This window comes from Bos indicus x Bos taurus, chromosome 5, assembly GCF_003369695.1.
Source record: "Bos indicus x Bos taurus breed Angus x Brahman F1 hybrid chromosome 5, Bos_hybrid_MaternalHap_v2.0, whole genome shotgun sequence".
Taxonomy (NCBI): Eukaryota; Metazoa; Chordata; class Mammalia; order Artiodactyla; family Bovidae; genus Bos; species Bos indicus x Bos taurus.
The window spans coordinates 63446621-63460964 of record NC_040080.1 but is presented as its reverse complement, the minus strand read 5'-3'; the positions used below and the strand labels follow the sequence as shown (position 1 = coordinate 63460964).

General features: G+C 42.0%; 1 protein-coding gene across 4 annotated transcripts in view; it reads right to left on the bottom strand.

The window, feature by feature from the left end:
* RBMS2 (RNA binding motif single stranded interacting protein 2) overlaps nucleotides 1-14344 on the bottom strand; it is a 78209-nt gene that overhangs the window by 13612 nt on the left and 50253 nt on the right. For all 4 annotated transcript variants that reach the window (XM_027542256.1, XM_027542254.1, XM_027542255.1 and 1 more), the window contains 4 exons: nucleotides 12317-12483; nucleotides 7660-7718; nucleotides 6729-6820; nucleotides 5152-5309 (listed from right to left, as the gene is read on the bottom strand). In XM_027542256.1, coding sequence (XP_027398057.1) covers nucleotides 5152-5309; nucleotides 6729-6820; nucleotides 7660-7718; nucleotides 12317-12483 — 476 coding nt within the window. The remainder of the gene's footprint in view (nucleotides 1-5151; nucleotides 5310-6728; nucleotides 6821-7659; nucleotides 7719-12316; nucleotides 12484-14344) is intronic.

Sequence of the window (14344 nt, the reverse complement as noted above, 5' to 3'; positions counted from 1 at the left end):
TGTGTATATGCACACATATCACAATAAACTGTGGAAAATTCTGAAAGAGATGGGAATACCAGACCAGCTGATCTGCCTCTTGAGAAATTTGTATATAGGTCAGGAAGCAACAGTTAGAACTGGACATGGAATAACAGACTGGTTCCAAATAGGAAAAGGAGTACGTCAAGGCTGTATATTGTCACCCTGCTTATTTAACTTATATGCAGAGTACATCATGAGAAATGCTGGACTGGAAGAAACACAAGCTGGAATCAAGATTGCCGGGAGAAATAGCAATAACCTCAGATATGCAGATGACACCACCCTTATGGCAGAAAGTGAAGAGGAACTCAAAAGCCTCTTGATGAAAAGGGAGAGTGAAAAAGTTGGCTTAAAGCTCAACATTCAGAAAACGAAGATCATGGCATCCGGTCCCATCACTTCATGGGAAGTAGACGGGGAAACAGTGGAAACAGTGTCAGACTTTATTTTTTTGGGCTCCAAGATCACTGCAGATGGTGAGTGCAGCCATGAAATTAAAAGACGCTTACTCCTTGGAAGGAAGGTTATGACCAACCTAGATACCATATTCAAAAGCAGAGACATTACTTTGCCAACAAAGGTTCGTCTAGTCAAGGCTATGATTTTTCCTGTGGTCATGTATGGATGTGAGAGTTGGACTGTGAAGAAGGCTGAGAGCCGAAGAATTGATGCTTCTGAACTGTGGTGTTGGAGAAGACTCTTGAGAGTCCCTTGGACTGCAAGGGGATCCAACCAGTCCATTCTGAAGGAGATCAGCCCTGGGATTTCTTTGGAGGGAATGATGCTAAAGCTGAAACTCCAGTACTTTGGCCACCTCATGCGAAGAGTTGACTCACTGGAAAAGACTCTGATGCTGGGAGGGATTGCGGGCAGGAGGAGAAGGGGACGACAGAGAATGAGATGGCTGGATGGCATCACTGACTCAATGGACGTGAGTCTGAGTGAACTCCAGGAGGTGGTGATGGACGGGGAGGCCTGGCATGTTGCGATTCATGGGATCGCAAAGAGTCGGACACGACTGAGCGACTGATCTGATCTGATCTGATATGAAAAATACATAAACCACTTTGCTGTACACCTGAAACTAACACCACGTTGTAATTCAACTATACTTCAATTATTTTTTAAATGCGGAAAAAAGATTTCCTGAGTATGTAGGAAGAAAGAGTATTAAGACAGGGTTTATGGTGACAGAACAATGTTAGAAGCTACGCAGCTAAAGTGTCTTGTTGGGAAAAGAGAAAATGAGGAAGGAATTAGTGGTGCCTGTTCACCACTCACAGGCTCTGTGAGTCAGAACATGCACCAAAGTCCTCCGGACTCATTCCTCATTTCTGCTTCAAATCTCCATCTACCTTACCATACAGCGCTCAAATGAGATAATGTGTATAAACATGTTCTATAAATTATATGAAGATCTACATAAGACAGGGTACAGTATTTTCCCCCTTTTCCACAGTTAAAGTAAGTCAGTATATTTTCTATGCCAGTAACCACTAAAGATCTGAACAATCTCCATGTTGGCAGTTACTAGAAAAAGACCTTAAATGGAACCTTCTAGTGAAAAGCATGCTGAGCATTCTAGAGCAAACAGTGTTTAGTTGGGTTACTCCTATTCTTGAGTCTTTCAAAAGGGTGACAGGCATGTAGGGTTTTAAAAGAATCACTTTCAGGAATTCAACTTCCTCATAAACTCTTTCCTGAATGATCAAGGCTGAGGTCCCCTTTCACAACTACTCCACTCAGCTTACTTTAGACTCATCCCAAAGCTCAACAGGAAGCACAGAGGACTGAGTTACAAAAATTGTTTTTTTAAGTTACATGTTTCCAATTCTTCCTTCCCACAAAGCTAAAGGACTCAACAAGTTGTCAATTGACAATTAAAAATGTCAGTTTTGATGACAGATCACCCTGGTTCTTGGCATATAATTCAGAAAGAACTCAAAGAATTCCTATTTTAGCAAAACTCTTTCCATTCCCATTTACTTATTTATGTGAACAAGGAAATAAAACACAAATAGAACTGACACTAAATTTTGTCTTGTTACAGTAATAAACAATGTTCACTGATGGCTACATGATTTAATTATAAAAATCTAAAAGAAGCACTTCCAATAAAATTTATTTCATATAAAACAATTTTGTATCAACATTTTAAAATATTTATGTTGTTTGGGGCAACTGTGAACTATTTATAAAGATAATTTCCATATGGATTAATGCATAATGATTCAGAGCCACAATAAAAAAATTAATTTATGTTCTTGTTGCAGAGAAGTATAGCAGAATGATCCAAACAAAGACTTTCAACTATAAAAATATTTTAAAAACTAAAATACAATTCTGTAGGGAAATAAGATGGCAATACAAAATCAAGAGAAAAAGGAATACTATAAGAATCATTTAAGAGTTGTAACTTAAAGAAATGCCCCATGTATTTTTGAAATGATTTTGTGTATTAAATTGCTACATTTAGATTTCATTTGGATATATTTTAGAATAGTATGACAGTTTTATTTAGACTAACATAGTCTAAATTATTATTATTAACATTATGTAAATATTGTTAACATAATATTTATAATTTGCAGGAAAATATACTTTGCAAAAATCTAAATGTATGAAGAAAATCTGAAGTTATTAATGTAGAAACATACAAGAGATTTCATGGCTTTTCAAGACTTCAAAGCCATAGTTCCTAAACTGGGCTTTGAGGCACCCTGGGTCATTGTGATGAGCTCACAGAGGCAAAGCAAGGGATACTTTAACTTTCTGAATAAAATACAGCAACACTAATTGGCTATTTATCGTAAAGACTACTAACTCTAAATAGTTCAATATTTCTACAATCTGGTTTTTCAGTAGTTGCTATGACAAAAGCAAGTACCATAAGAAAACCAACATGTAACAGAAAATGAGGGTGTCCTTGTTCAGTAGGATTCCAAGGTTTGAGAACTGTGCAGTGTCCAACAGGCCACATCCATTGAAAGGATAGTTATTTAAGAATGAGATAAAAATATTTTTTCAATGTATTTTTCAAATAACTACAAAGTTGTTAAAATATTAAACATTTTTTGAATGTTTAGAATAGTTACTTGATACATTAAACTGTTAAGTATTTCTTTTGGTCTAGGGCAAAAAAAAATTATCTGGACGAAATGGAGCTTCTGCTTTAAGAGAGTATGGGAGCAAAAAAGTTTGATTACAAGCTTTAGAAATTCCCCTTTAGTTATACATGGGGTCACCAGCAGGTGGCGCCATCGAGATTGAGTAGGCTAGGGAAGAGGTCTTACTCCACGTTCCCAAGGTCTGAACCCTGCAGAGTAAAGCAGTGTTCTTGGACCAGAGAAGATATTAAAAAAGAAAAAAGGACTTTCAGATTACTTAGTCCAGGTCTTTTCAAACTTTTTAGAAAGGCATCAGAATCTCCTTTCAAGCAAAATCTTAAAATAAATAAAAGCCACTTCCTAGGCGGGCTAGGGAAAGCTGAAGCCCTACAACAGTGACACTAAGCTCCAAAGAAGGTGCCCTGGAAAACTCTACAGCTCGAGCAAACACCTTCGAAAGATGGTACCGATGATCCCACCTGCAGGGCAGCAGAGATGACACAGAGGTAAATAAGACTTTTGGACTCAGTGGGAGGGTGGGATGATTTCAGAAAAAAGCACTGAAACATTGGAGAAGGCGATGGCACCCCACTCCAGTACTCTTCCCTGGAAAATCCCATGGACAGAGGAGCCTGGTTGGCTATAGTCCATGGGGTCACTAAGAGTTGGACACGACTGAGCGATTTCACCTTCCCTTTTCACTTTCATGCACTGGAGAAGGAAATGGCAACCCACTCCAGTGTTCTTGCCTGGAGAATCCCAGGGACGGAGGAGCCTGGTGGGCTGCCGTCTATGGGGTCGCACAGAGTTGGACACGACTGAAGCGACTTAGCAGCAGTGGCAGCACTGAAACATACACATTACCATATGAAAACTAGGTGACCAGTGCTGGTTAGATGCATGAAGCAGGGCGCCCAAAGCCAGTGCTCTGGGACAACCTGGAGAGGATAGGGTGGGGACGGAGGTGGGAGGGGGGTTCAGGATGGGGGGGACACATGTATACCTATGGCTGATTCATGTTGATGTATGGCAAAAACCATCACAATACTGTAATTATCCTCCAATTAAAATAAATTAATTTTTTTTAAAAAAGAAAATCACTCATCTAAACCTCTGCTTCACAGGGTAACCAAGGCTCATAAAGGTCTGATATCACACGGGCAGTTAGTGGTAGAGCTGGATGGAGAATTTAAGGCTCTCAACAGATCTGGAAAGGTAGACCAGATCTTCCATCTAATCCTGCCTATCTTGAAGCCACAAGGGCAATGGCTCTCTTCTATCACCTACTCCTGAGACCTTGGGCAAATCACTTCATATTGAGAACTTTGGTTTTCTTTTCCATAAATAGAGAATTAATATTTATTTCAACAACATTATAAGGAACTATACTCCAACTTTTTTAATTAAAAAACTACATAAGTAAAAACTCAAACTGTATAGTTAAAATTGAATTTCATTTCATTTACTGTCAATAAAATTTATTTTAATAAAAAAAATATATTTCATAGAGTAAATGAGATAAGACAGACAGAGGTTCGCTCAGTCATGTCTGACTCTTTGCAACTCCATAGACTGTAGCCTGACAGGCTCTTCCGTCCATGGAATTCTCCAAGCAATACTGGAATCGGTTGCCATTCCCTTCTCCAGGGGAGAAGGGATTGAACCTGGGTCTCCTGCATTGCAGGCAGATTCTGAGTCACCAGGGAAGCCCAAATGAGATAACAGGATGAGAAATACTCAGGAAACTAGAACAGGATACAGAATTATAATCTTTTATTCTGCTTAGTTCTAGATCAAAGGAACAAAGGCTAAAGTAACAGGAAATAGTGGCAAAAGCACAAAGATTTGAGAGCAAACAGTTTTTTGAGTATTGTGACCTATAATTAAGTGAACTTTTGATTGACTGTCAAGAATTTTTGGCCAGTATTTTGGTCCTGGGGGCAGGACACAGACTTTTTGATGACCTTCTGTGTGACATTCTTTATTAACGTCATCATCTGCCACTCTTGGCATCCCTCACCTGGCAAAGCCAACCCCTCTGCTGGTCCCACTGGTGTCTCGAAGGATTCTAGTGGAGATAACCTGGCCAAAGGGCTTCAGCATTCCCTCCAGTTCTTGCTCATCCATTGACAGCGGGAGGTTTGAGATGTACAAATTCGTGGGGTCCTGCTCCTGTTGCTATGGAAATAAAAGTGAAAAAATGAATTTCATATCTCTTAACCCTCTCCCACCCTTAGCCGTTATTTGCAAAATGACATTTCAGAAAAGAGAGAGGAAGAAGGGATAACTGAACAAAGAGAATCTTAGCAACTATTTGTAACACCTAGTCCCAATACCATGGGTTATGCATCATATATTGAGTCTAGGCCAAAAACCCCACAGATCTACTATTTCTAGCACTGTACGAGCCCGAGCCCGTAAGACAAGTCAGGGACGAAGTTCTGGGCTGTCGCTTTAAGAACCAGGCAGAGCAGTACTCCTCTCTCCCAGCCGGCAGCCTGTCCCAGAGGCTGGATTCTCCTGGACTGCCTCGCTTCCAGGGTTGGATTGTTTTGAGTAATCTCCCTTCCCCCTCTTCCGGCCACAGCAGACTCCTCTTAGTAGCAGGAATGTCTGTACACTCCCTGATGGAGGGCTAGCTGGAAGAAGAGAGAAGGGAAGTGCTGGGGGCTACACCAAGAGCCAGATGTACAGCACACGGGGTCACCCCAGAAGTTCCAGTCTCACAGGAAGTCTGAAGTCACTCCAATGTCAGAGGGGTTTTCTCCACAAAGAAGAGGTGGGAGAGCACCTCCAGGGGGCAGACTCTGTAAAATGGCAACAACTTCCCAGGGTGGTGCTGCTAAGAATTTAAGCAGTCACTCTGCCCCAGACAGCGGGTCAGCTGCAACCTTACTCCCTCTCCTGCCTTTCCTTTCAGGGCTTTCTTTTTCTTCAACCATTACAGGAAAGGATGGCTGGCAGGCAGGCCTGCTGCATCAGCCCCTCTCAGGTATTCACAATGACCTTAGAAAGGCAAGAGGGTAACTCCACCTAAGAGAAGAGGGAAAAGTCTCTAGCTTTCTAGTAGCCTAAATGACAGACGGGAGAAAGGAAGGGATAATTTCCTTTCTCTCTGTGGCGTCTATACCCCCAACACCCTACATATCACCCACCCCACCCCAGCCCGTTCCTACAGGGAACAGTGCTGGGAGGTGGAAAGCATTGTTCTGAACTTTGGAGTTGCACAACTGGCTTCTTCAGAGAATGCTGCAAAAATACCACGAGCTGTTTGGTAGGGAAGTGGGACGAGGGTGGAGATAGGGAAACAACTGGAGGAAGGGAAGACGCCTCTGGACCCTCTTGCCTGCTTATAATACTTGATGAGAGGAAGAGAGTTAACAGAGCTACCTGCCATGGGTTCTGAACACCACCTTCCTCTAGCAGCAGAGGCACTCAGTGGGGCCCTGGTTGAGACTAGATATAGTCAAAACGCACTGCAGAAAGCCCTTGCCCTTCAACCACGTGGCTCTTAAGTCCTCTGGACACCTTGGAGTCCTTCAATCTAACTACCTAACTACCACCTCTAGAGGAACAGACGTGGGGTAGTACCCTTACCTTTGCCATCTGCGCTTGTACACCACTGGCCTTCAGTGCTGTAACTGCTTTCTGTGCTGCTGAAGGACTGTCGAAGTCCACAAAGCCATAGCCTGGAACAGGGAAACAGAGTCACTGGGAGGCAGGAGGTGTAAGGGAGGTAGGAGGCCCCGGCTTTTCAGGAAACAGAGGAAGAGTTTCGACCCACATAATAGAAGTGGCAGGGAGGAAGAGAGATTAAGAGGCTTCAGGTGGTTTTCCATGGGCTCCCCAAACCCTGTGAGATTTGGTCTACTTTATAGCTAAGAATGCCAAGGGCCATGAGGTCTTTGTGGTATCCTTGCCTTCCTCCCTCTCGCCTAAGAAAAACCCAAGGTTTCAACAACTAGGCTCCTCTAGTAACTCACGGCCCCCCTCTATTTCCAAAAGAACTCCCTCCTCTTTTCTAGTCACATCCCAGAAATGCTAGGCATGTAGGAAATACAGCCTCTCCACTGCAGATAGCCAGCCACCTGCTGTAAGAAGCCCCTCCTCACCCCAGCGTCCAGCCCCTTCCCTCTTTCCCTCTCCACCTAGAGCTGCTCAAAACCCCAACAAAATTAAGCTGCCCTATGTACACCAACACAAGACATTTACAGTGCTCTGCTAAGTAGAAATAGTCTCACGTGCTCGTATCTACCATCCAATCCAGGGGAGCATGACACAAAGGCGCGGTCAAAGGACTCAAAGGCGCTCTGTGCAGGATTCTAGCCTTGGGTCCCCCAAACAGCACTTTTAGCTCAAACTCTCTGGTCACCAAAGAATTTACATACCTACCTGACTTTCAAGCCTGAACCCCTGAGAGACGCCACCCTGGTAGTGGAAACCAGGGGCCTGAAGCAGGGAGGGATGGAGGCAAGCGAGGGCCTCACCTGCAGCTCTTCTCCACCAGCAGGAATAGCTGTACTCTCACCTTTGCACTTGTTTGTGGTCTTGTCCAGGATGGCCTTAGTGGAGACAATCTTGCCGTATCTAAGGGAGAAGAATATGCAAAGTGATAATCTGGGGGCAGGGGTTTAGACAAGGACAGAGACTGCGACATCTAGAGGAATCCATGCCCTGTCTTCACTCCCACTAGGAAAAACTGTCGTGCTCAATCCTTAGCAATAAGAACAAATGAATTTAAAATGTCACACTTCTCATATAAACCTATTCCCCAAAGGCATCTACAAGAAGTAAGGTAACTGTAGTCCCTACACTGTCAACGCATTTCTCTCTTCTCCCCCAAATAAGACTCAGATACCAGTTAGAAAGAGACTACTGTCTTTTTGGGGGGAAAGAAGCTTGGTGACATCCATTCATCAGTGTGCAAGGGCAGAGCTCTGGCAAGAATTCCCTGAAGACTAAAAGTAATCCTTGATATTACTTATCTTCCTTTGGACAAACAGCATTTCTCCCATGAAAATCTATTTCTCTTCTCTAATGTCCCACTCCTCACTCTTCGACTGGCCCCCTGACTGAAGGTCAACTTAAGCCAAACTGCATTTATTCAAATCCTGATTCTGCCACTTAGCTATGTGTGATCTTGGACAAGTCATTTAATCTTTCTGTGCCTCAGACTCACCATCTGTAAAATGGAGAAAAGATTGTTGGGAATATGAAATGAGATCATGAATACAAAGCACCAATGTCTACCAAAAAACACCTGAATACTGTTAATTGCTATTATTATAACATTATATCCAAAGGACCTCAACATTTAACCAAATGGCTCTCTTTTGGGCTTTAGTGTCTAAGACTTCTTTCTCTTTTCGGCTGTGCCATGTGGCTTATGGAATTTTAGTTCCCCAACTAGGGACTGATTCCAGGGCCCTGGCAGTGAGAATGCCAAGTCCTAATCACTGGACTGACAAGGAATTCCCTGATTTCTACCTGTCAAGATTTCAGTGTGTTAGGGAGTGGGACTGGGCATTAGATTAAATGCAATAGCTGTGTTAAGAAAATTACCCAAAACTTGATAAGGCAGAATAAGGATTTCACCTTCTTTCAATGTCACTCTGGAACATTGTTTACAAGGCCCATTCAAGGTATATTCTATTATCTAGAAGGATGTTTCTTTAGGTTGCTATTTATTACTGATGAGGCTCAGATTTTATGAAGATACATATTAACTTGTAGATTTTTATCTAGTAGAGATACAAGTAATTTTTGTCCATTAGAAAAGATAATCCCAAAGGTTACTGTTTTACTGTCCTAAAGGGTATGAAGCACTTTTCTCTGTAACCTAGTAATCTTATTTACTTTCTTCCTTCAGTACCTATCGATACTCAGTCTCTCAAATGCTCTTTGAACTCATTTTACCATTCTGCTAGTTCCCTCATTAATGAGTAAAGTAAATATTGGCATAGGCTCACCTATATTTGTAGGAGAGTTATATTCTTCAACCTTTTAAAATTATACTTTAGCCATGTGGGGTCCTGTGGAGTTCCCCAAACTTGTGAACAGTGGAGTACCACTGTTCCGGGATATATTAGAAGTGTTCTACTAGAAAGAAATCTCTACATTCTACTCCAGGAGGGTGAACCATATTAGAGAGACAGAAAAGAAAATCACTAACAAAGTCAGGAGTATAAAATTTAACTGGAAAACAGTTGGCAGGGACTGAATTACCTGAAACAAGGATTTTTTTCTACTTTTCCTCCCATTCCATCCCTAAAGAACAGATGATGATTGATGTAGTTGCTTTGCTCCTTGACAACCCCTGACTGTTCTAGTGGGGCTCTGTGACCCTCGGATTAGACAGAATAAGCCAAGTAGGGCCCTGGAGGCTAGAATAGATGTGATCCTAACCCTCTGGGCTGCATACTTGGATTCTTCCCCAAATTTAGGCAAGAGAAGGGATGAGGGAGACTGCGAGCTTGAGAACACACATGCTGCTATCTCCACCCAGGCCCTAGGGTGGGGCTCGCTGTGGTCTGAGCAGCCTGAGACTCTGAGCTCAGAGTTTCCACTGCAGCTGGCAACAGCTGGATCGTGCTGCTTCCTCCGTGGAAGGAGCCCTCCAAGAGAGAACCGGGAGTTCCAGTTCCAGACTCCACGCCTCTCTTTCCTGCCCACCAGGGCTTAGGATCCAGCGTACTTCCCCTACAACCTAGAGAGATAGCTGGGACAAAGGCAGGAAGTCCTTCTATGCATGGGAAACACCATTCACAGAGAGGTTTATCTCCCAGCTCACATGCCTGTGAGGGTTCCACCCACCTGCTCTTCTCAGCTTCCCTTTCGTCATAACTCATCTAGCACCTATTTTTTTTCTGCCGCACTCCTACGTATGGTCCCCTCCTGGGCTCCTTACTCCCATCCTATATGCTCCCATCCTTATTATTCTCATCCCTCAGACACAACAGAAGGTAAGGCAACTATCGGTAAGGACCAAATGAGCCTTAAAGTAGAGTAAAGCAGAACTGAGCTTTTCCTCTGTCTTGTGGAGTCACAGAATTGATTTTTGTAGCACACTATATTTAGTCCAAGAAACAAAGGGTAGAGAAATCAAGGAACTAGATTGATACAGTACTCTCTTCCTTCATATGCTAAGTCACTTTAGTCATGTCCGACTCTTTGCAACCCCATGGACTGTAGCCTGCCAGGCTCCTCTGTCCATAGGGATTCTCCAGGCAAGAAGACTGGAGTGGGTTGCCATGCTCTCCTCCAGGGGATCTTCCCAACCCAGGGATCAAACCCACGTCTCTTATGTCTCCTAAAGATATTCTGGCCACTTTCTATTCCCTCAAAAAATTACTAGTCCTAGACTAAGTCCCCTAAGTTCATTTAAATATCTTTCTAACAAGGTAAGCTGAGGTAAAGGATCCAGTGTTATACACATATCCAGCCTTTAGAGACTGATTCTGTGCAGCCTGGTGCAAAGAGAATTCCAAAACCACAACTTCAGAAGACTAAGGGATTTACAGAGTACCTCTGAGGCCTCATACATTCTGGGGGAAGGATGTTCAGCCTCTCCAGGATTTGGGACAGCTGGCACACGCATATACTGTTATGGGAGTTTGTGTCAGTTTGACCACTTCAGAAAATTGTTTACTAGTATCTACAAAAGCTGAACAAATGTATACCTATAATTTAGCAATTTTACTCCTAGTAACATACATGTATATACACATGCAACAAAAGTCTTGCTCAAATTCACAGCAGCACTATTCATATCTATAACAGTCACATACTGGAAACCAATCCCATATCTAGCAACAGTAGAACAAGTAAATAAACTGTGCTATATTCCTATGATGGAATTCTAGAGAGCAAGAAGAATGGACAAAGTTTTGCTACAAGCAACAATGTAGATGCATTTCACAAACAACACTGAGAAAAAGAAACTAGACATAAAATGGTATGTGCTATATCATTATAAGAAGTTCAAACAAGCCACATTAATCATTCAGAGGTCAAACAGTAGATACCTTTGAGGGTAGGAGAGAGATTGTCACAGGGACGTGGGCTTCTGAAGAGCTGATAATGTTCCATTGATCTGCGTTACAAGGGACTCTTACAAGGATGTGTTCACTTTATGAAAATTCACTGTTCTGTAAGCACTTATGATTTGTACACTTTTCTGTATGCTTGTTATACTTCAACAGTTTTAAACAATGGTAAATTTAGGAACTTCCCTGGTGGCCCAGAAGTTAAGAATCCACCTTCCAATGCAGGTGACGTGGCTTTGATCCCTAGTAGGGGAACTAAGATCCCACATGCCTCACAGCAACTAAGCCTGAGTGCTGCAACCACTGAACCCACAGGCCACAACTAGAGAACCCGTGCTGCAACTAAAGACCCCGTGCGCTGCAATGAAGATCCTGCTTGCCGCAACTAAGACCTGGCACACCCAAATAAACAAACTCGAAATAAATTTCTCCTTCTCTGTTAGTACTCCCATCCTACCAGCCTCCAATCACTCCCCCATATAAATGATCTGAAACACATATTTTTCTGCTACATAGAATTGAGCTGGCATCTCTGCATGCGTGCAATTTTTCCGGCTTTCCTAACTGGGCTAATTCCATGGTAGTTATCTCTACCTCATGACTCAAGTCTATGCAAAAGGACCCCTAAGATCTTTAGGGAGTAAATACCAGTTGACAACTCTTTCTTCATATTCTTCTTTATCCACTAGCTTGAGGGCCCCTCTGGGTCCCTGGAAATATCTCTAGCAGCAGAAACTCTCCTAAGAGCATAATTCAATTTAGTCCCACTTTCTTCTATCCTCACTGCCAACTCTATCTTCTGATCAATATCTTCAGAGATATTGAGCATTTCTATTCAAGGTGTAAGGACAGAAATCTTTCCACTAAGACCATCAGCTCTGGATACATGCCGGAAACAAACTCATATGCTAACTAGGCTTTCCAAGTCAGCCTGATCTGGCTTTTTTCCGAGAAACACATGAAAGTTTTATATATTGGCAGTACATAGAATTTCTTTCAGAGGGGTTGCTGAGAAACCTTGTGAAAATAGGGGTAGAAGCAAAATAATACTGCATTTCAGGATAAGAGTATCTGGTAAGAAGCCAGCATCACCAAATCTGTACTGTCCCTGGAAACCTATCCACGTGTGCCCCAACTTACGACTGACACAACTTCACTAGGTCCTGGTCAGTAGTGCTTGGCTGCAATCCCCGGATGTAGAGGTTGGTCTTACTCAGCTGGTCATGTGCAGTGCTCCCACTGCTGCTGTTAGGGGTACTGCTGCTTGGACTAGGTGGTGCCATTTGCTGAGACAACGACACATATGGCTGCGGGGAGACACGAAGAGCAAAAGGTCAGAAAAATCACACACTTAGATGCTCAGGAGTGAGGAAGATCTTGGCCCTTGGAAAGAATGATTCCAAACCCGAACAGCAATGAAGTCATAGAAGAGTTTTTTAAAAAATGAAGAAAAAAAAAAAAAAAACACCTAGAAGAATTCTTCTCTGAATAAGAAAATATTTAACTGTCCTTTCACGGAAAATGAGAGGTCAAAATATGTTTGCTAAAGGTTTAGAAAAAAGATACTTTGTGATAGAGAAGTGTTCTTTCTTACTATATAGATGCTGGAAATACAAGTGATGTATGCCTCTTAAGTAAACTGTGTAATGAGACAAGATTAATAAAAATCTAAGTTCTATTCAAAAATGACAGGGAGGAGCTAGTAATTTATCAAATCAAGAAGGTATAGAAACGCTGAACACAGATTATTCATATAGCTGTAGAACAGGAAAACTGCAAAATACTTGCAAGAGTTTGAAAATTATTATACACTTGGACAAATAAAATGAAATACTAATTATCGTGCCAGGTAGTAAAAAATGACATTTTTCACTCTGCTAATAGGGGTTTAGTCGTAAGTTCTTTACTTATTTAAACCTTTATTTTAAAGGTTTAAATATGAATGAATACTAAAGTATGGGTAAGGAAATCCAACATTTGGGATGAAACATCTGTAATCTTTCACTATTGATACCAGGACAGGCAACCTGACTCTGCTACGCTTTGGGGGTCCTTCTGTTAGAGAAAAACTACCAGGTTGACTAGAACATGGATTCATTCTTTCCAGGCATATTTTATATCCTAATGCTCTAATCAAGCTTCTAGCGTATACAAATATATGTTTCATAATACTCTAAATTTGCATTTGTTAGTTACTAAGTCATGTCCGACTCTTTTGCAATCCTATGGACTGTAGCCTGCCAGGCTTCTCTCTCCATGGGATTTTCCAGGCAAGAATACTGGAGTGGGCTGCCATTTCCTCCTCCAGCGGACCTTCCCAACCCCAGGGATCAAACCCTAGTCTCCTGCATTGCAGGCAGATTCTTTACTGTTGAGCCACTGAGGAAGCCCCCAAATTTGCATAACTACCTATAATGTGGTACACTTTACTATATCATACTCAAATTCCAGTTCTCCCTTGGCTTAAAGCACTTTACAGTACAAATCTATTTGGAATTACTTTCCTATAAAATGCCAGCTTCATCTCCAGGGTTTCCCCCACCTGCTTTTCTTTGGTGGCAGTGGCAGTAAGAGACTGGAGTGGTAACAAGAAAAAGAGATACATAAATATAAAAGAGGGGAAACCTTCCCCCAAATAATCTTAATGTAATATGTGCCTCTTATATTTCATGCCTCTGATCTTTAGAAAACTCTTAAAAATCTTTGCTCAGGCTAAATATGTTGAAGCAAGTATTTCCCTATTTCTGTCATTAAAAATGTGCAAATACACATTTGTATCCACTTGCAAATACACTGTTCACTCCTTAGCTCCATACTACAGCGAAGAAGAAACTCAATACCACATTCTGGAATGGCCCAAAGACTCATGACCTACTGCACCTCCTGATATACCCTATCTATTTCCTATCCCTGTTCCCCTCTCTTTGCCAGCACTCATACTAGGATTTTCCATACAAAACAATCCACATGCTGGCAGAATATGAATTATGATTCCTCTGTGGTGGCAGTGACAGTCAGCAAGTGCAGGGCAAAGCATGTGTATTTTTTAAGCAATTTTCAGACAAGACAAAAACAGGGCAAATAAACCTAAAAGTCATACATCCAGTGCTAGAAATGGCAGTACTTAAGAACAATGTTGAAATCGCCAGTAAATTAGTAGATATGTAA